Consider the following 22,715-nt stretch of genomic DNA (forward strand, 5'->3'; position numbering starts at 1 on the left):
ACACATGGTATAATTATTTATGTACAATCTAAAGCAGCAATCGTATTTGGGGAGATTGTTTGCTAACTGAGCCACACACCAGTTGGGCAGTGTAAAGGGAGAAAACAGAAGAAAGAAAATGAAAAGAAAGAAGCAAACAATAGGGTAGCAGCCTTTAAGTTTGCAACCTCCAAGTTAAGTAGTATAGAAATTATCGGATAATACTTCAAATATGGTATCTTAAAACTTTTGAAAGTAAATACATTTCTTGGGACTAATTAATAACAGTTTTTGTGAGGTAATATATTTAATCACCATGCTTCTGAAACCCATCTACAACTTAGTACGATCCAACCAATTTTTGGTAATATAGAATTTGACAAGAAGACAAAATAACATTTCATTTTGTCTTTATACTGCTAGCCACACCAGAACCTTGGTCTGCATCTACTGTTCACATCGTGTTCTCACTTCGCATGTAAGATGCTTATTGATTTAATGAGTACAAATTCTTCCAAATGTATGTAACGTTGAATCAACAAACAGCTTTTTTCTCTTCACAAACACAACGTCACTGGTACAGAGGAATCGGTGTACAATCACTTGTATTAAAATCATTTATTTTAAAAGCGAACAAAATTCCACTTGGACAGTAGAAAAAAACAGAAATATACTAAAACGTTTTAGCACTTTTCACCCAGTCTATGTGGGCTTCCTCAGAACACCATTAGCATTGAACATAAACATTTAAATAACTTTTTTGGCGCCAAAAAATTCAAAAACATGGGCTGCCCTTAAAGTTATATCGCTCAATTAATAATTTTCATAAAAAACAATACTTTAAAAACTGTTATGTGCGCTATATGTTTACATATTTGGTGGTTGTCTTTCGGCTTTTCCCGGTTAGGGGTCGCCACAGCGGAACTCCAGTCCGCTAATGATTTGCAGTTAATTTTTACATGCCGAGTTGCCAGCCCTGATGCACAACCTTCAAAGAAGGCATGCCCATTCATGCATGTCTCCACTCAGAAGACGCTCTAGCTGAGAATCGAACCGGACAGCATCTTACTATGAGGCAACAACTACTTACTGTGCTTAAATATTAAAATCTATAAACAAATTTCACACCTAGTTAAAGATTATTGGGAATTCTTAGGTAGTTTCCCTATACACGAAGAGTATAATAGATATCTATATGAAACAATAGATGTAATAGATTTGTTTTCTTGCATTCCGAAACAATTGGGGTTAGAAGCATTTTGCAATAGTATCAGAAGACACACACAAATTGATTGGGAAAGGATATGTTTGATTATGGACTGTATGGTGTTAGATCATAATTATATTTACTACAAAGGTGAACATTATAGACAAAATAGGGGTGTTGCAATGGGTTCAGCATGTGCTCCAATATTTGCTAATTTAGTCATGTTGGATTGGGAGGAAACAGTTGTATTCCCTAATAATATGTTTAGGTATGTGAGACATTATTCTAGATTTTTGGATAATATTTACATATTATGGGAAGGGAGTTCTGATGAACTAGATTTATTTATAACATTTTTAAATTCAAGTTGTGAATTTCTCAAATTCACACATTCTGTTAGTAGTAATGGAATAGCTTATCTTGATACTTTTATTTCCCATGATGAAAAGGGATTTAAATCTCGTATTTATAGAAAAGGTACATTTTCTAATGATTATTTACACTATAGGAGTAACCATCCAAGAAAACAATTGTATAATATATACAAAGGACAATGCATAAGGGCAGCTCATATGACATCTAGGTATGAAGAAATGGTGGATGAATTAGAACACATAACTAGATTATTTGATGAAAGAGGTTATAACAAAGAAATGATGGCAGATGTGAAGAAGTATGTCATGCAGGAATGGGGAAAGAAATATCCACCATTACTAGGAAAATATGAAGGAATGAAAAGATCAATTAACAAAATGGAATTGAAAGACATAGGAGGTAAATATCAATGAGCTTGTGTGTTGGAATATGGTCCCTATGTACATCAGATAAAGAGAATAATGGAAAATAACTGGAAAATTCTGTTGGTGGATGATGAATTGGTGGAAATAGTAGGCGACAAACCACACTTTGTGTATAAGATGGCAAGTAATCTTAAGAGATTGTTAGAGCATAGAGGGATGGATAAAGAGATAAATATAATCAACAGTTATAACAAATCAACTAGTAGATGTGGAAATTGCAAACAGTGTAGTGTAATAATGGAAGAAAAAGAAATCCTTTTGGATAACATAAACAACACCAAAATAAGATTTAAACAAGGCAACTGTAATACTAAATATGTGGTCTATATGGCAAATTGCAGTGTATGTTCTGGATTCTATATAGGGAAGACAGAAAGATCTTTTAAGAAGCGGATATATGATCACCTATATAGTATCAGAAAGAAAGATAGTAACAATGCACTATATAGACACATAGAAAAGTATGGTGAAACACACAATTTTAGATTTACCATATCAGAATATATTAAATTTATTCCTAAAGGTGGAAATAGGAAAAGTATTTTGGGGTTTAGAGAAGTGTGGTGGCAATTATACACTGACGCCTCGAATCCACCAGGTATGAATGATTTTATATCTATAAAACCTATACTAACTAACAGATTATAAAGGTATGGATAAGGGACGGATTGCTAGAATTATGTAGAAGGTATAAAAATAATTAGTAGGGAATGTAGAATGTTTGAATTAAATTAAATGTTATGATAGGTAGTAATGAATACAAGAGAGTCTTCTCAAGTAGGTCTGGATTTATTGATTGTTGATATGTTTTTTAGAATTATGTATAGTTAGCAAGTATATAATATACAAAAGTATGAACATACATAGATTTAGTATTTTTAGTGATGCACAGAATATTTTATATAAAAAAAAATTTTGGTTAATCATTTTGTATTTAGAACAGTGTTTTATATAAATGGGTATATATGCATGAAATGAGATATGCAGATCGATTGGATGGGGCATATAGTAAATGCTATATATGGTGCATGGAATTTAATATTTAAGCACAGTAAATATGCAAACGTAGCGCACATAGTTTTTAAAGTATTGTTTTTTATGAAAATTATTAATTGAGCGATATAACTTTAAGGGCAGCCCATGCTTTTGAATTTTTTGGCGCCAAAAAGTTATTTAAATGTTTATGTTCAATGCTAATGGTGTTCTGAGGAAGCCCACATAGAGTGGGTGAAAGAGCTAAACCGTTTTAGTATATTTCTATTTTTTTCTACTGTCCAAGTGGAATTTTGTTCGCTTTTAAAATAAAGGATTTTAATACAGGTGATTGTACACCGATTCCTCTGTACCAGTGACGTTGTGTTTGTGAAGAGGAAAAAGGTAACAAAGTAGTCTTTACACATTGAAATGGACCAGGGGTACATTTCAGGGGAATGTTACCCAATATTTCTCTGCTTTTTTATTTTTTATGTAGTGAACAATTGAGGGAGAATTAATTCTTGGGAGAAGGGAGTACGCTTTGGGGCTGTGATATAATGGCAGAGATGCTACTAAGATGTATGTTTAAGGAACCGCATTGGAAGTCATTGTAGCCAAAGCAAATATTAGAAATGGGAGCAAAGTCAGGGGATCCTGTATTTTGTTCTCCTCAGTTAGGAAGTTAATTTGCCTATAGAAGTTGTTGGGGGACTGCATGGTTTTGTAACACTTCATAGAGTTGGATTTCTGCTGTGTGATGACTTTTCTGGATTAAAGCTGTTATGGTATTCCAGGGACTATGATTTTATCCAGTGGTCTCAGTCTTGGACCCTAAGTCTGAGAAGAGCTTTTAGTAATGGGGTTGAACAGGTTTTAGGGTTAGCTTTTCAAAACCTAACAATGGTTCAGGTTTTTCTTATCCATTCATCTCTGCTGCATTGCCCTACCTGTGTAATCACTAATCTACCTTAAATTGTTTAATATTATTCTTATCTTTATTGCATTGCCAACTTAAGACTATTTATTTTATTAAACATTATTTATTGTTTTATACATCTTGTTGTAATTAATGTAACTGTTAGGTACCTTAATATATTTGTGGATTTTTCTCCCTATGTCTCAACTGAAAATATGACTCAATCCAGCTAGGCTACCTGACCAGTGAAACATATATAAGTGATGCAAATGAATTTTCTACCAAACTGTGCTAGCTGACCTCTCCAACACACACAATTCAAAACTGTATATATGACTATATCAGGTCAGTTTCACATTAATATTACCCTCAAGGGACACTATTTGATTTGTGTGGGTCCTTAACAATACATTGCCTTAGGCAGCATTATCTTTAAAAATATGCATTAACATTGATCTGAACAAGCCTACAGCTCTTGAAAATAGTTTAGTAAATGAGAACACTTATGTTTCACTTAAGAATCGTATTAAGCTTCATCTAAGTTCATCTGGCTTGTGTTTCAATATTAGTGTTTTTTTCTGTAAACTAGCAAACAGCTGCATCGTGATGTTCTGTAGCAATGGAAATAAGCTTGTATCTTGGTGGACCTAATATTTACATTATTAAATGTGCACTTAATCACCTTTTGCTACAATCCAGATTCATATCTTGCAGTAAAATAATCACTTACAACATTAGAGTATAAACATCACATTATAAAAATTACCTTATTGTTCACTGTCCTGTCACTTTGTCATAGATTCATAGATTAGTACTAAGCTAACTGCCCTTGCGGGCCATTGTAAGCCTAGCCAATTATCCCTTGTGAGACTCAAACCCTGCACCTTGTGTTTGTAAGGAAAACACCTTAACCATTAGGCCACCCTCCCAACCCTGTCATGCAATAATCACTTAGCATTGCCTTTAAATAAATTGCATTCTGGCACAATGTCATACCAAGTAAGCTGTCACAGAACTCAGTGAATACGTTACTGTGTTTTGTTAAAAAAATGTACTGTCTTTAAATTGTTTTCATGCTCATAGTTTCAATACATATATGGTTCTATAATTTACTGGGCATCACCTTGTTTTATGCAAAGACCTTTTTAAACTGTCTTTAATTAAATCATATTCATATCTAGAATTACTTTGAAGTACTGCTGTATATGTTAACATACCATAACAGTAGATGTTTGAATAGATCACTGTTGTAGTAGCATAAACTATATGGGGTTAAATCCTGCCAAGGATATGATAGCTGGCCATCATACAAAGCTTTAGGTCATGTTCCACTAACCCTCACCACTGAACAGCTTAAGGATATAAAGTCAGTGGTTAGGGTGACAAATCTTCAGAGTTTTCTTTCCTCAGAGTAAGAGGAGCTAGAACCTTGTCTTTTAGGTAAATGCTATGGAAAAAAGTAAATAAAAATATCAATACCCTGGGAAAAAAATATGGAAAAAAGTAAATAAAAATATCAATACCCTGGCAAAAAAACAAGAAAACAAAACAAAACATAAGACAAGAAAGGGGAATTGAGGGAGGGTATCCCTTTTGCAAAAATGATTTATTCAAATATCTACTGTTTTGGTAAGCTAACTTACACAAATGTACTATGTTCATCTTTAGATCTCCATTGCAGTAACCAAAGCTATATGGGTAGATTACCAGAGCTTACAAACAAAGGAAGGAGAAAGAAGGGTCAGAGTCCAGGAGCCCCTGAAGAATATTCCAAGCAAAACCTGCTCTAGATCTGGAACATAATACAATTTGTAAAAGTATGTACAGAGGACAAAGTTGCTGCATCGAGAAGAAGTCTAGAGCCTACTCCTTTCCAAAAAGCCACAGAAGAAGCTGAAGCCTTGTAGAATAGGGTCTTACCTTTCATGGGAGTTGGCCATTTGGAATTTGCCTGTTTTGACATGGTCTCGTTGCCTAACTTTGATAGGAAATAAACAGTTGCTCTGATCTTCCAAAAGTTTTAGTCCTGTCAATAATACCATCTGAGTTGCCTGTGGGTATGCAGAATATGCAAAATCTTTTCTCCCTTATTTTTTGATCTGAAAAACAAAACACAGGAGATAAATAGCTTGGCTCAAAGTAAACTGTGAAGCCACTTAGGTATAAATGAAGGGTTTGTTCTCAAAGACACCCAGTGCTTAAGAAAAATGAGATAAGGATGACTCACCACAAGAGCCTGTAAGTCAGATACTCTTCTTCTAGATGTCAGACAAAATATTATCTTCCAAATTAAGAACTGCAGGTCAGACTGGTGAATTGGTTCAAATTGAAAAAAAAAAGCATTATCTGCAACAAAACTGAGATCCCAAGAAGGAGATATATGTTTTTTAAGTGGGTGGATATACAGAACTACTTTTAAAAACTGTTTTGACTTGAGGCTGGGTAGAAAGGGTAATCTATTGGCAGGTGAACATTGTAAAAGGTGAAACTTCATAGAAGAGTAATAAAGGTCAGAGGATAATAACTCACATAAATATTGTAGAACCAAAGGCATCTGGGCCTTAAAGGGGTCTTGGTTCTTTGTTTGCCACCAGCTATGAAATCTTTCCCACTTGGCCTATATATAATTTCTAGTAGTAGGTTTCTTAACCTCCTTTAGTACTTGATTCACATCTTCAGAAAACAGGTGCCTAAGAGGCATTAAAATTCTATCATCCTGGTAGTCAGATGAAGAAGTTCAAGGGAGGAGTATATCAAACACCTATCTTTTATGAGTAAATTCATTCTGTGAGAAAGTTTGTTAATTGCCTTGGTCATTTTAAAAAAATGGAGAGAAACATTAGTGGTAGGGCCAAAAGGGAGTCACCACAATTACCTCTGAATCGTTAGAATGACACTGGTTGTCAGGTGAAGGGGTAGAAAGGTGCTCGGGAACACACATTTGTCTTCCAGGCCTGCTTGCAAGGAATCCTGGAGTAGAACTGAACTGTCTGTTGTGAACGGAGGCAAACAGATCTATTTGAGAAGTTCCCCACAGCTGGATCAATTCCTGGAAAACCTGTGGGTTCAATTTCTATTCATGATGTTCTGTCCTGGTCCTGCTCAGCTTGTCTGCGGTGATGTTTCACTCTGATAGAAGGGGTAGATTGTGATGAGTTTGTGGGCAACAGGCCACAATAGCTTGTCTGCAAAGGGGCTATGATCCGATTCTCCCTTTTTTTATGTACTACATCACTGTGGTGTTGTCTGTGATTATTAGCAGAGGTCCTGGAGTCCAAAGATGAATTAGAGATTTGAGGGCATTTATTACTGCCATCATTTCTTTGTCATTTATGTGTTTTAGTCTGTCTTGTTCAGGCTAAGCTATGGTGGTACAGCGGTAGAGTTGTTGCCTCAGCAAGAGGTTCTCCTGTTCAATTCACGGCTGGAGTGCCTTCTGTGTGGAGTCTGCATGTCCTCCCTGCGGTTGAGTGACCTCCGAAAGACATGTGTGAATGGGCGTGCCTTTGCTGAAGGTTAGGAATCAGGCTGGCAACTCGGCACCATAAAAAAATCTATTGCCAGTCATTAGCGGACCTGAGTTCCGCTGTGGTGACCCCTAACCAGGAAAAAGCCGAAAAGACAAAACAAACAAAAGCCTGTCTTGTTTGTTCCACAGACCCTGAACTTTTCCCCCATTGGAAACCCCTCCCATGCCAGCTATGTGACATCTGTGGTTACAGACTGAGTAGGAGATGGAAGGGAGAAAGGGGAGACCTATGTTTTGAGATAACTAGTCCACCCACTAAAATAACTCCCTTTTGATAAACCCCAACTCCAGGATCTGAAAAGCGCACTTCAGTGGCACGAAAGTTCTGAATGTTTGGTGCTCTAACCATTGAATTTATACTGATCTCTTCAATTTGTTTAGCAGTTAGAGCATGTGGAAAGTGCCTTGAAGTGTTGGATGCTGTCCTGTTGTCATATCCTTGACAGGATATAACCCTGTACAGCTTAAGCTACAGCAACAGTGATCTAACAATGAACATTAAACTCTTCCTTCATACAGTCCAGGAATAGACCATATCTCATGCATATGTCATGGTACACCATCCTAGTTCCTTGCTTGCACATCACCCATACAACTTTATTCTCCAGCTTTCTGCTTGCAAGCACAAGATTTTTATTTCCTCTATTGTACGGCTTTTGTTTTCCACTTATCATTTCTCTTGCTATTGATTTTACAGTCTAGAGCCCTGAAAATGTTTCTGTATACATGGGTAAAACCTTATTACCAATTAGTTGTGTTCCACTGAATTTGTGAATGCTATACTGACAAGCACTAGCCTGTATGTGTGGAAACGTGCCTAATACAAAGAAAAGTGCACTGCAAAACTCTTTGTACATTGCTTGATCTCACCTATGTTGATGTTTCTAAATGTCAGAAAAAGGTGGCAAGGCGGTGGAAGCAGTGATATCAGGTTCAGATTTTATTCATTGTGTTTAGCCACCTGTTACCTACAGCCCTTCCTGTTGTAAATGCTTAAAGGTTCTCGCTGATATAAAATGCTTAATGTTTGTAATGAGGGCTTTACATAAGACTCTCCACATCAAAGGTTTATAGTGAGGTTAGCATTGTATGAACCTCACATTGAATGAGTTTTAGTGTGCACCCACACAAATAATGTAAAATACATAGACATATTACCATAGTCATCAGTTGAAGAGCCACATAAAGCCCCAAACTTTTGTAAAGTCCTTTAGAACCGGCAGGAGGAGTTTATGAAACAGATATTACTGGTGCGCCTGTTTTAAAATGTCTCACTCATGAATTGTATCAAATGAATGCTGATATAGAGCAAGTTCTGCACATTTTTGCAGTTTATGTGATGGCAGTTACCACAATTAGGCTTGAATATCCACAAGACTTAAATCTTAAGTCACCATCCAAGATAAGGGAATATTGCTTGTGGAATACAATAAGCAAACGAGTGCTATAGCATGGTCCAGCAAAGCTTTGTGCATGTAATTACAATTGTGTGTGCAGTGCGCAGTGTTTTTGTGCTTTCCAGCAGTAAAGAATAAGTCAATATGAGCATGTACAACCCTAAATGAAATGTACCCATGTGGTTTTAATAAAATACTCACAAATCTATAGTCATACTAGAGTGCAAAGCGTTCAACAGTTCAGGATATGAAATTGAGGTCTACAACTTTAATGAAGGCAGAGCTTCAGTAATGCACAATAATAAAGTCATAGTGATGTCTACTGGAAAAAATTACCATTAATTCTTGTACATGTACCTAGGATGTTGTAAAGCATACATGCAATGAAGTTTTCCTTAGTATGCAACGCTATTATACTTTATTATTTTTAAGCACAGAAAATATTAATTTTATATGTAAATGTGTAGAAAGTAAGCTCTAATGAACATGTGGAGGGATTGTAAGCATAGTGTTGCCAGGTGTGTTGAATCCCAGGTATGCAGTGAAGCAAACACAAGTAAAATGATTAGCATGGCTGTGATGCCCCTGCACTGGCCCAGTAATCAAGGAGCCTCAGTCCTCACCACTGGCAGCAGTGAGGGATGTACACATTGGGAGGATGACAAGTACACACACAGTAAAGTACAATTTCCCTTAAGAGCACACAGAGGTCACATTCAGTCTGGGGCTGGTTTCTCCCTCTCTCTCCAGATCCCCAGTAAGACTCCCCAGTGGCACAGCTATAGGGTTAAGATCTCAGCTGAGCAGTCAAGCCAAAACCTCCAGCACACTCTCTGTCCAACCAGTGCTTCGTGTCCCTGCCCAAGTAGCTGACACATACACTTTGAGATTTGATTTGTATACAAACACACACACACACACACACACACACACACACACACACACACACACACACACACACACACACCTGGGAAAGGCTGGCACAGGTTTACTTGCTATGCCACCTTCTGCCCAGACTAAAAGGTAGTTATCACTGCCACCAACCAACTCTTTATCAGCTGCTATAAGGCCCATACAAAGGGTGACCAATTCTACTGTGTAATGTTACTATTATCCAAATGGTAAGTGTGACCAAGACTTTCACGGCTATTTAGGAGTGGCCTAAACAGTGTCACCAAATACATATGCAAGTACTCTAATAGCTTAAATATCTGTAAACAAACCAGCCACAATTAAAAGGTTTAAATATATTTAATAATAAATAATAAAAGAACAAGACAATACTTAATAACTCAGCACAGTGACTACAGAGTTTAGAATCACAGGAAATATTTTAAAACAACATTGCAGGACATTCTCAAATAAATACAGAAAACATCTAACTAATCCTTACTATATTCCTATCTATATTTAAGAGAGATTACTGTACCCTGGTTACTTACTATTAGCAAGGCAAGTGCTGATGAAAGGATGTTTCCAGGTCCAAAGACAAATACAAAATATAACGTCACTAATAGAGTTCCCAGATTAATATCAAAACATTACAGCTGGGTGAGGTGGATGACATCACTCTTTGCCACCTGCCTGCAGTTCCCAGGCTAAACAGATACTTAAAATTTAGCACCTCTGTGTCAATAATACATATCTCTTAGATGTACAGCTGCTAGGAAGTCAACCAGCAATAAAAACAATTAAATTTTAAACCTAGTAATTACTTCTGTTTCAAGACAATAGAAAGAAACCTCTAGCTCTAGACATCCTGTATCCTTCAGTGAAACTGAGAGATAACTACAATCATAAAACATTATGTTCTTTTCCAGTAGGGTACACTATGGTTACATTCTTGAAGCTCAGTACATAACATACAGTTCAACGTACACTTCTGCACCAACAGTTTAATATACACATAACATATAGTTCTCTTACATTTGTAAGACAAGCATATGAATCACATTAATATTCACAAATGACATATGATTATTTACAAAATTCCAGATAGCTGGGTTGGCAGTGTCACAATGGCAAACAGTCTTCTTGTTCTTCAACTGCTGCACCGGAAACATTATGTATTGCAAAGAGTTTGACTGGTTATTGATCATAGGTTGAGATTTTTATGTGTTTTTGACATGGATTTCAAATAGTCACCTTCATGCTGAAAGTGGATATCATGACCAAATAATGTTCTTTGCTATGCCTCAGACTCACCAAACAGCCGAAAAATAAGTACAATGAAAGAAAAGGTGAGACTCCGCTGGATGTTCCACTGCTTTATTAAAATACACAAAAAGTTGTATCCAAAACTGGTAAGAAACTCCAACAAAATTAATATCCACTGACAAGCGCTTTCGGGTTAAAACCCTTCATCCATGAAGGGTTTTAACCCGAAAGCGCTTGTCAGTGGATATTCATTTTGTTGGAGTTTCTTACCAGTTTTGGATACAACTTTTTGTGTATTTTAATAAAGCAGTGGAAAATCCAGCGGAGTCTCATCTTTTCTTTCATTGTACTTAAGTGGATATCATGACAAATATTTTTTAAGCCTATAACTGGTTGCGATCCACATCCCAATCACAATGCTTTCAATCATGGAGCTGTTTTTCTAGAAATGTTAAATATCCTTTCTATAGCACTGAATAGCCTTATGAACTGATTTATAAAGAATGTATGCAATGCACAGCATGCCCAGTTGGATCCAACCAGTAAACACGGCAAAATACATACACAAGAAACAAATGATATTCTAGTCTAGAAAAAAAAAAACTGACCATTGAATGGCCCAACAAAAACACTGGCAGGTTGGGGTGAATTTTCACCATCTGGTCAATGTGTTGTAAACAGTCTCTTACGAAGATGTGGAAATCTGAAACTGCCATCCGAACTCCTTCACTCTGTCCATGACCAACTGAAAAATTAAACATGAAATTAAGGAATTAAACAGCTGTATATCTATAGCTGAGAAATTCTGACAATAAAAGAAAATGGTCACTAATTTATTTTCAAAATTAGATTATAAATTACAGATACATTTACATGAGGTAGAATCAAATATTTTAAATGGCTAATCACATATATTACTTAGTGCCTCTTTAAAGATGGTGTCTGTGATTCAACAAATAGCAATCCAGTTATGGAAAAGGGGGTAAGGATAAGACAACCTCGGACAATTTTATATTTTTTTATGTTTTTTTTCTTGCATGGTTTTCCAGTTACAGCATAGTCATTCAACTGCTATTACATATCCTGCATCATTTTACTTTGAACAATTTCTTCCATTTCCTGCAAGTGGTCTTCTTTACCTTGAAACATCAATACTCATCTTAGGCACTGATTTTAAATTTGAATTTGTCTTTTATAATCATTCTACATCTGTGACTCTTGTGACCAATGAAAAATTCATCATATTGTAGAAAACGAATAAATAAATGTTCTCTCAGGATCACATGTTCTGAAAGAAAAAATAGGCTAAATGTATGCTGGCAACCACTTTTTCCTTTGTTATACTACAGATATCGATTAGTCTTGATGTTTATTGGAAAGAGTTTGAGTTGCATGAATCATTTCTTCAGAAGGTAATTAAAAAACGACAACCCAGGAAACAGAGATATGGAAAACTACAAAGGTATAGACATTATTGTCACGAAAATGCCAGTCTACTCACTAAGCATTAGTACATCTTAGCCACTGCACCACAGATTTCAATGATAGATAAGGGTCACGTTGCTCAACTAGTGTGCCCATTTCTGTGTCCTTTGGAATAAGCAGCAAATTATATATAAGCAACAGATTAGCTTTTGTTCCTTCTCTTCTTACTGTACCAAGGATTTACAATATTTACTGTTTATTACTACCCTAGTACCACTTTATAATAAAATGTGTTACAGTGTTTAATGCAGAATTGTTACAATGTAACAGCTGGACTTGAAACTGTGATAGCAAAATATGACTATGATCAGTAAATTTTACAAACCTTACATTTATTTCTTTGTAAATAATGATAGTCTTCTTTAAGTAATAACAGTAAATAGCATTATATGAAGCCCTTGAATAAGAAAATTATGCATCAACAAAATGGCAGTTTGATGCACCTTCATCAATACATAACAAAGACTGAAGAATGTGCTTCAGATGGGCAGGACAGCAAATACATATGTAATTAAACTAGCAGTACAGATAGAAGATATTTAAAAAAGTAAATCTTGACTCATTCAGTCATAGAACAAAAATATTGGGCAGGACTCTGAATTGCAAAAAAGAAATATAATACTTTACAATGTGGGAATTAAAACAAGATATGGTCAGCTACTGAAACACAGCATGGTGGTTCCACCAGGAGAGTGCCTAACAAATAGGGTGAATAGGCATAAGTAGGGATAAGCAGGCATAAATAGGGATGGTTAGTAAACCAGTCAGGAATATACAATTAAATGCACTATTTATTCTATTTAATTTATTTATTTATTCTATTCATTTATTCTTTTGCATCAGGAAGAGAAGTAAGTTCTTCTGCATAAGAAAATATAAAACAGGTAAGGAAATAGAGACTGGTCCCCTTAAAGTGAGATATATCTGAGTCCAGAGGAGTCTGGAGCATTTTGGTGAAAGAAGAGACAAACCAAGGCTGATATAATCTGCTGCTTGAAAATTCCACCATATGCAGGTACGGAAAAAGTACTATAGACAGTATATAGAAAGTTTTCAAAATTTGCTTTGGAGAATGAGTTAAAATGGAGCTAAACAAATATTTGATTTAGAAAAAGTACAGTTGTGTACACTTACCATAAATGTAGATGTTCGAGTGTATTCACCGTTGCAGTCATCACCTATGTTTTTTTTCCTACTGGGGTAGCCCTCGGCCAACCCGAATACCAGAGTCAATGTTTTTCTGCATCGGCTCCTGTCACTTGTTGACTGATGTCAGGTCATCAGTGCTATAAACCAAGGCAGCCGACACCATTGCATCAGCCTTTTTTGCCATGAAGCCTGTAGCAGAAGCAGTTCGCAAGTGTGCCAGTCGGTCGCTAGCAGAGCTCGAATTACAGCTGAAAACATCTAAAGCTAAGTAGCCCATTGGGGATCTTTTTTTCTTGCACTAACCGATGTCCAAAAAAGTTAACAATTGTCTCACCTGTGGAATGCAGATCTCATACCGAGACTTTCATTCATACTGCATCACTTGTTTAGGCCCAAACCACAATGTCTGTTCTGTGCCCTCTTTAACGTGAGAACCATTCATTGTGGACAGGTATTTTCATCTTCCATCTTCGCATTCCGAAATGGTGTCCATCAGCCAACAATCCGTGGACATTCTGAAAAAACATAGAGATAAAGATAGAGACAGACCACACAAGGTTAAGTCTTCCGATGATGCTACCGTTAAGCAGGTCGTCAGTTCTCCAGAATTCAGTGAGATGCTTTTGCAGCCCCTGATGCCCAATACAATATCAATGCAGGCCTCTATCGAGACCCTTTCGGGGTCCGATATGCCACAGAAATCTTCTTCGTCTTCCAAGCCTTTGGTTGTCTCTGCCTCCATTGGGTCCAGAGCTGTGACACAAGCCCAAATGCTTAACATGGTGGAGGATCTTATCTCCCTTATCAGGGGTAGTCAGGCCACAACTTCTAAAAGGAAAAGACACCTTTCTCTTAAAATAATAACAGAGCAGGATTCTGAGGAATCTGATTATTCAGATTTTGAAGAGGAACAACAACCTCTGACTGCTTATGAGGATTCAGATGCAGAGGAATCCATTCCTTCTGCCTCCCCACCAGAAGGCCTTTCCTTTGGGGAACCCTTCACACCCACAGAGAACATTTCCACTGGGAATCTCAGGACTTCCCTCAGTCTAAGAAAAGACTAGGAGAGTTTCTAGACCTGCCCCAGCACTGACCCCTGGCCATCCCTCCTGTCTTAGAAGTGGTGGATGATGTTTTCCACGAATCCAGCTTAGCCCCTGATGCCCTCCCACCTGCTCCCAGTAAACCTGAGATCGGGAGAGTGACAGCGATGTATGAATGAATGCATAAGTGGGTGTGTGGTGTGTGGGTGTAGATGACAGAGCAATGTGTGAATGAATGTAGGTATGAATGAGGATGTGACTGAGTGTGTGTTTGATCAGGAGAGAGTAAGAGTTATGTGTGAGTGAATGCAGGTATGAATGAGGGAGTGACTGTGTGTGAGAGATGGAAAAAGAGTGAGAGCGATGTGTGTGAGTGAATGCATGCATGAATGCAAAAGAGACTCTGTGTGTGTGTGTGTGTGTGTGTGTGTGTGTGTGTGTGTGTGTGTGTGTGTGGGGGTGGTATGGACGAAAGATACACAAACCTCATTGCTGCTGCTGCCAGCGATCACTCTCACTCTTCACTCCTTCTCTCTCTCTCTCTCTCTCTCTCTATCTCTCTCCCTGTCACCAACGGCCACACACACACACACACACACACACACACACACACACACACACACACACACACACACACACACACACACAAACCATACCTCTCAACCTCTTAGTAGTGCAAAAAATCTGGACAAAGCCTAACAGAATGGGGGGCACAAAGAGGGACAGGTTTTAAATATTGCAACCATAGAAAGTTGCTAGAATCTAGAATAACAAGTTTGTCTTATCATGCATTTTTCTGAAGGATATGAGGTCTGAAATACAAATGTATATCATTATTTAGTGACTTCAGTCTTCAGAGCATCCCAGTGACTTGCCAGAAAATCACAAAAGTTATGAGGAACAGACCAAAATTCAGAGGGAAAAATCTGGACATTCTGCGAAAATCTGTACAGTTGAGAGGTATGAATACCTCTCAGCCTGTTACTTGGATCAAAAAATCTGGACAAAGCCATAAATAATGGGGGGACAAAGGCCCAAAATAGGGACCCTTTTAAGTACTGCTCTTACAAACTTCAAAAGTTGATAGAAATACGGGTTTTGCATTAGCATGGATTTTCTGAGGGGTATGAAGTATGAAACTCAGCTGTCATTATTTTCTGACTTCAGCCTCAATGAGCTGCCAGTGATTTGCCAGAAAACAACAATTTTATGAGAAAAAGACCAAAAATATGAGGCACAAATCTGAACATTCTGTGAAAATCTGTACAGTTGAGAGGTATGCTGGACAGAGCCAAATAATAGAGACAGATTTTAAATATTGCTCTTATAAACATAAAATCAGTAAGGTTGCCATTAGGTTTACTTACCTCTCAACCATAGTAGATCAGTGTTATGCTGTTAGGCAGAATGTACACTTTTTTTTGGTAATTATTGCCAACTGTCTTTTTATTGTACTTTGGAGCTTTTCTCCCCGGGTCTGGCCTCCTTGTCAAATAAATAAATAAATAAATAAATAAATAAATAAATAAATAAATATCTACTTATCTTTAATCCCTATCATAACACCTCCACCTGATTTTTTATTAGAATGTCTGTTACAGTAAAAACATTTATAACCTGACAGAACTGGTTTCCAGTCATTGTTCTTTAACCATGTTTCACAAACAGCAACAATATCAATCTTGTGGGAATGTAACAAATTTTCCAATAAAAAACTTTATTAATGCTCCTAGCAATAACAACCATCAGAGAGGAATCAAATGTTGCTATCTGTGAGATGTTAAATTTTCGACATGGCAAAAATGCTGCCTAGTGTTTGTCAAATATTGCAAAATATCTGCTGCAAAAATTCTCTTCCCTGATCTAGACAAATGCACACCAGCAACTATCACCCAAGCCTGTAGTCCATCCTTAAAAGGAGTGAGAGTGTTTAAAGAAGATATTCATCTCTATTCTTGCTCTGTCAAACCTGACCAACCAGCCCCAGCTAATACACTACACAGACTGCATAAGCACTATTATTGTCCAGCAACTATCACCCAAGCCTGTAGTCCACCCTTAAAAGGAGTGAGAGTGTTTAAAGAAGATATTCATCTCTATTCTTGCTCTGTCAAACCTGACCAACCAGCCCCAGCTAATACACTACACAGACTGCATAAGCACTATTATTGTCCAGCAACTATCACCCAAGCCTGTAGTCCATCCTTAAAAGGACTAAGAGTGAGCAGTCAAAGTAGATATCCATTTCTATTCCTACTCTTTCGACCCTGACCAAACCAGCCCCATCTAATACACTGCACAGGCTGCATAAGAACTATCATTGTCCAGCAACTATCACTCAAGCTGAAGTCCATCATTGAAAGGACTGAGAGTGGGCAGCTCATACATCAGGGATTCATTTGATTTTTTAACAAAAATAGAAAAATTAGAAGTTAGTGAAAATGACCTTCTAGTGACATTGGCTATGAGGGTATGGGCACAGTAAGAAATGAGCTGGTTAATTCTAAGCTTTTTTACACTAATACTATACAATTAATTATGGAAGCTATAGAAGTAATCCTCAGTTATAACTACAATGAGTTTAACAACAACATGTACTGCCAAACAAATGGAATGGCACCGAGTTATGCAAACAATTTTATGCATGGGTGGGAAGTGACACACATTTTCAACACCATGTATATGAACAATATTCCCTTATATAAATGCTTCACTGACAATGAGTTTTTGGTGTGGAGAGGGAGCACTGATGCACTTAAAAAGTTTCATAAGCACATCAACAGTTTTAAGTTCATTTTTAGAATATACCATAGAATATAATCACACCATAGATTCATAGGTTCATAGGTAGGTACTAGGCTATCGGCCATGGGGCCTATACAAGCCCAGCCAAAAAGGTACCCTAGCTTTTGCCACTCAAGAAAATTATTTTCCTGTGCCACTGTCGAGCAGAGCCATAGAGGTGATCCCCGGGGTGAATGTCCTATTTCCCATCCAATCATCAAGATTCTTCTTGAAGAGTGCTAATGAGGAGCTTTGTTTGATATAGATAGGTAGTTTATTCCAGAGTATGGGAAGTCTCTGGGACAGGAATCTATCCCTCCGGCATGTTCTGTTTATTGTGGTGACAAGGTTTAGGTCCCTAGAGCGTGAAGCTCGGAGGGATTGGGATTTCTTTAAGTGGAGCATGTCCAACAGCTCTGGGTTTGACATAGCTTTGTATGTTAGGCAGAGATCACCTCTGAGTAGGCGATATGCGATGGAGTAAAACTGGAGTTATTTGAGACGGTCTGCGTAGGGCATCTGTTTGAGGCCGGTAATCCTCTTTGTGAGATATTTCTGCAGCCTTTCCAGTTGTTGTAGATGTCTTGTGAGGTATATACCAAAGGGGGCGTTGTACTCTATAATGGGTCTAATGGGTGATGAGTAGAGGGGAACAATGACCTCTTTTTTTCTGGATGAGAAACCTTTTGTGATGAGGTGTGCCATGTAGAAGGATTTCCTGACTACTGTGGCGATGTGATTATCAAAGGAGAGACTACTGTCCACCTGTGTCCCAAGGTCTCTTATCATGGTCTCTTAACACCAGTATAAATTATTTATATGTGATGATATCAAAAGTAAATGGTGAATTTATAGGTTCATAGATTCATATGTGTTTACTAGGCAAACAACCATAAGGGCTTTTTTAAGCCTAGACATGAATCCCAAATCTCGGACAAGTTCTGATACCCTTGATAAGTGTAAGCATGAGCCAGGGAGATGAACCATTTACAGGTTGCCTGTGTCCATTAGGTGCCAAACCAGGGATGAATTTCCAGTTTCCTATCCAATTGTCCAAGTTGCACTTGAATTGGATTAGGGAGGAACTCTGCTTCACATGGATGGGGAGCCTGTTCCATAAACGGGGTAGTCTGTGGGATACATACCTATCTCTCCAGCAGGTCCTATTTATATCACAGGCAAGGTTTAAGTCTTTAGAAAGGGTAATTCTGGTGCTGTTTGTTTTGTGGATGTGCAGGAGGTCCATCAGACTGGGGTCTGACAATGCCCTGTATGCCAGGCATCGATCTCCCCTCAAAAGCCTGTAGGACACATAATATAGTGATAGGGCCTTGAGGCGTTTTGCATAGGACATTTTACTTATACCCTGTATTCTTTTAGCAATGAACTTCTGTGGACATTCCAGTTGTCGGATATGCCTGGTTAGGTACATACCAAAAGGGGCATTGTACTCAATGACAGTTCTGATGAATGCCAAATACAGTGGAATAATGACTTCCTTGGACTTAGATGCCATATCTTTGTTTATAAGTTGCACGACACAGAATGATTTCCTCACCACTGTAGACAGGTGACAGTCAAAGGCTAGATTACTATCTATGTGTGTCCCTAAGTCCCTGACTACTGGGTCATTTCTAAGGGGTGTGTTGTCAATATGATAGTTATCAGCAAGATATACAAAAAAAAATATGAAACAATTTTTTTTTAGACTATTCTAGTATGCATCCCACCAGAACCAAGCAAAATATAATGAAGGGGCAGTTAATGAGAGCAAATAGGCTTACCAAAAAGGATGGGGACTTTCTGAAAGTAGGTGAGGGAATATTCAACAGATTTATCCACAGAGGCTATCTAGTGTTGATGGTCGAAAATAAATGAAGTATGCAGTATTAGGAAAAATTAAGTCAATGATAACGTGAACAACAAAAATATTGATTATTGTTTGGCTCTGCAAGTAGTATATAGGTTCATAGGTAGGTATCAGCTGGTAATGCCAAAAATGGCTTAAGTAAGCATTATATTTCATCAAAATGTAAAGTGGATTTTAAATTTATTGTATTAGATTATGTTGCAAAATATGACAATAAGTTTGATGCTGAGGAAGAATTAGGGTGGAAAGCATATTTATGGCAAATTAAACTTAATGCTTGTTGTCCACTAGGATTAAATAACACAGAAGAATTTGTTTCTTACCTGAAACACAAAGGGTAAAAGCACTAAATTATTTTAATCACATGACTAGGAATTATATAAATGCTTGGTGATGCTACATGTATTCAGTCTGAAGAAGTCTCAGGGTTAGAAATGAAAGCACTAACTGGATACTTATTTTATTGTTTTTATTTCAACCAGCTAATAGTGGCACATAAAGTCCTTACCAATCAGAAAATACACCTGTACTAAAAAATATTATCAGCCCCTACACCAGCACCTGGCCACTGCGGTCATCCACTAGACTCCTAGTTCAAACATACAAATCCAGCTACTCAGCTGGGGACTCTCTGCCAACTCTGTTGGAAAAACATGGAACAGACTTCCAGCTGACTTGACCCTAGAACCCTCACTAAATCAATTCTAAAACAAACTCAAGAAATACTTCAAAACTCATTGGTTATGAACCCTCACTAAATCAATTCTAAAACAAACTCAAGAAATACTTCAAAACTCATTGGTTATGTCCTCGCACTAACCCCGACTAGTTACCTCTCTATTTCTTAAGTGCCTTACCTTCAACTACTTCTAACTTTTTTCTACCAATCCATTTCAGGAAGGGTCAATTGTATAACTACTGCTCAACGTGTCTTAAACCTAAATGTAATGTTATGTATATATAACTCTGAAAATAATGTTATGTTTTGTAAAGTGTTTTATAATAAGTTAGTACTATATGTGCTAAATGCTGGTATTGCTTATGACTATAATCTGCTTGAAACTAGCATTTACTAAATGTTCAATGTGTATTATTATCTTGCAGCTTTTCTCCCCGGGCCGCCGCTGAAAATGGACATATATCCAGTCGAACTATCCCGGTCAACAAATGTAAAATAAATAAAATAAATAAATAAATAACATTTTTGTGACTATTAAATAAGTTCTGGGTTTTCCTATTCAGCTGTTTTTGTTTTTTCAAGTCTCCCTTCAGACTACTCAAAAATGGCTGCAGATGCAATTTCTTTTTCAATCTCTATATTGATAAATATATCTACATCCAAAAAATATGTTTCTTCCATCTGGAAAAATCCATTATTATACCTTTACACAATGGTAGCATATCTACAGAATTTACTAACTACGGACACATTGCAATCCTCTCTCCCTATTAAAAATACTTTAAAACTGTATTCATGCTCAGCTTCTACATCACCTAAATTCAAATCTGCTCTCAGAACCGTAGCGTGGTTTCAGAACTCACCACAATACAATCACTGCCTTCAATCACTTCACCAACACTATAAATCAGCATAGGAACAATGGTAACTTAGTGTCAACTGAGTTCCTAGATTTATCCAAAGCTTTTGACACTGTATCACACCAACTTTTATTCATTGAACCCCCTTCTTTAGGTCTCTCTCAATCCTTTGTTCATTAGTTATCTATCTGGAAGGCAACAAGCAGTCAAAAAGCAACAAGACCTCTCTTCCTGTCTTACCTTCTTCCAGTTACCATAGGTGTCCCTCAGGACTCCCTGCTAGAACCCCTTCTTTTTAATATTTTTATAAACAAGCTTCACACTGCCATACACCAAACAATTACAGTACAATGCACAATTATAGTACAATATGCAGATGACACAACTTTAATATGTACAGCCCCCACAATATCCAGACTACAAGAAATCACTCAAACTTATTTCTCTTCAGTTAAAACCTGGTCAAAAAATTCAAACCTACTCCTTAATCCCAATAAAAGAAAACTGATGCTCTTCACCCCAAAAGATTATCTCCATCAGTGGGGAGTTGGGAGGGTGGCCTAATGGTTAAGATGTTTGCCTTACAAACACAAGGTGCAGGGTTTGAGTCTCACAAGGGATAATTGGCTAAGCTTACAAAGGCTCACAAGAGCAGTTAGCTTAGTACTAATCTATGAATCTATGAAAATCAAAAACAATCTTTTATTATTATTGGACATTGTAATAGATGACAATCTTAAAGTGGATCAACATATTCTTCAAACAATTAAAAAGACCCAGCAGAAACCTGGCTCCCTATATAGAGCAAATAGTACCTTAAAGACCCAGAAAGGAAAAAAAAACTAACATCATCCTATTTGTTCCAACCTCCAAATATCCCTCACCTATCCATACAAACCTAATCTCTACAATAAAAATCCAAACTAGCCTCCTGTTATGACAAAGTAGCTAAATTTGCTAGTAACAATGTACATTGAGCTCACCACTGCCAAGCCTGAAAGCAGCTAAACTGGCTAGGGCTTAACAAATATATAACAAACTCTCAGCTGGTTATGGCATACAGACTGATATATTTTCCTGAACAATGTCCTGCATTAAAAATCATTATCATTATCCTACACCCCTGCAAGGGACCTCTGTTCTGATGATAAATGTCTTCTAAGTACTATTGTGTGTGTGTCTTTCGGCTTTTCCCGGTTAGGGGTCGCCACAGCGGAACTCCGGTCTGCTAATGATTGGCAGTTGATTTTTTTTTACGTGCCGAGTTGCCGGCCCTGACGCACAACCTTCAACGAAGGTACGCCCATTCACGCATTTCTCCACACAGAAGACGCTCTAGCTAAGAATCGAATGGGACAACGTCTTGCTGTGAGGTGACAACGCTACCGCAGCACCACAAATAATTCATCAGGGGGCTCACTATACTCCTGTTACATATCCAAACTCCGGAACATAATCCCTCCACAAGTAAAAATGATTAATAAACTCTCAAGCTATAAATTCCAGCTCAAACAATACCTTACCCAGTCCTGGTCTTGCTTATGTTCATCATCGGGTTGAGACCTCTAGTGGAAGCACAAACATCTTATTGCTTATCATTAACTTTTTGCCCTTTTCTACTTCAATAATTACACCCCTAACAACTTACACTCCTGCACTTGAATCAATACACGCCTTTTCACACACACCCTCTTAAACAACACTTCTCATTTTGCTCTTTTTCTAACTGCCCCATTCCACTGCTCTACCCCACTCATGCATCTTCTGTATTCCTAAGTAATAAACCTTCTAGATACACCAATTTAAAACAGGCATTCTAAATAGAACTAATCTTATACCATGCTTTCTCAGTCATATGTTATTGCCACTATCCTGCTATACA

The 22,715-nt window shown here is 37.3% G+C and overlaps 1 protein-coding gene across 2 annotated transcripts in view; it reads right to left on the reverse strand.

The window, feature by feature from the left end:
- MGLL (monoglyceride lipase) overlaps positions 1 to 22,715 on the reverse strand; it is a 1,112,320-nt gene that overhangs the window by 389,528 nt on the left and 700,077 nt on the right. For both annotated transcript variants that reach the window (XM_044078543.1, XM_044078544.1), the window contains one exon: positions 11,569 to 11,705. In XM_044078543.1, the coding sequence (XP_043934478.1) occupies positions 11,569 to 11,705 (137 nt within the window). The remainder of the gene's footprint in view (positions 1 to 11,568; positions 11,706 to 22,715) is intronic.

Source organism: Protopterus annectens, chromosome 7.part1 (assembly GCF_019279795.1).
Source record: "Protopterus annectens isolate FY-2018-M chromosome 7.part1, PAN1.0, whole genome shotgun sequence".
Classification (NCBI taxonomy): Eukaryota; Metazoa; Chordata; order Ceratodontiformes; family Protopteridae; genus Protopterus; species Protopterus annectens.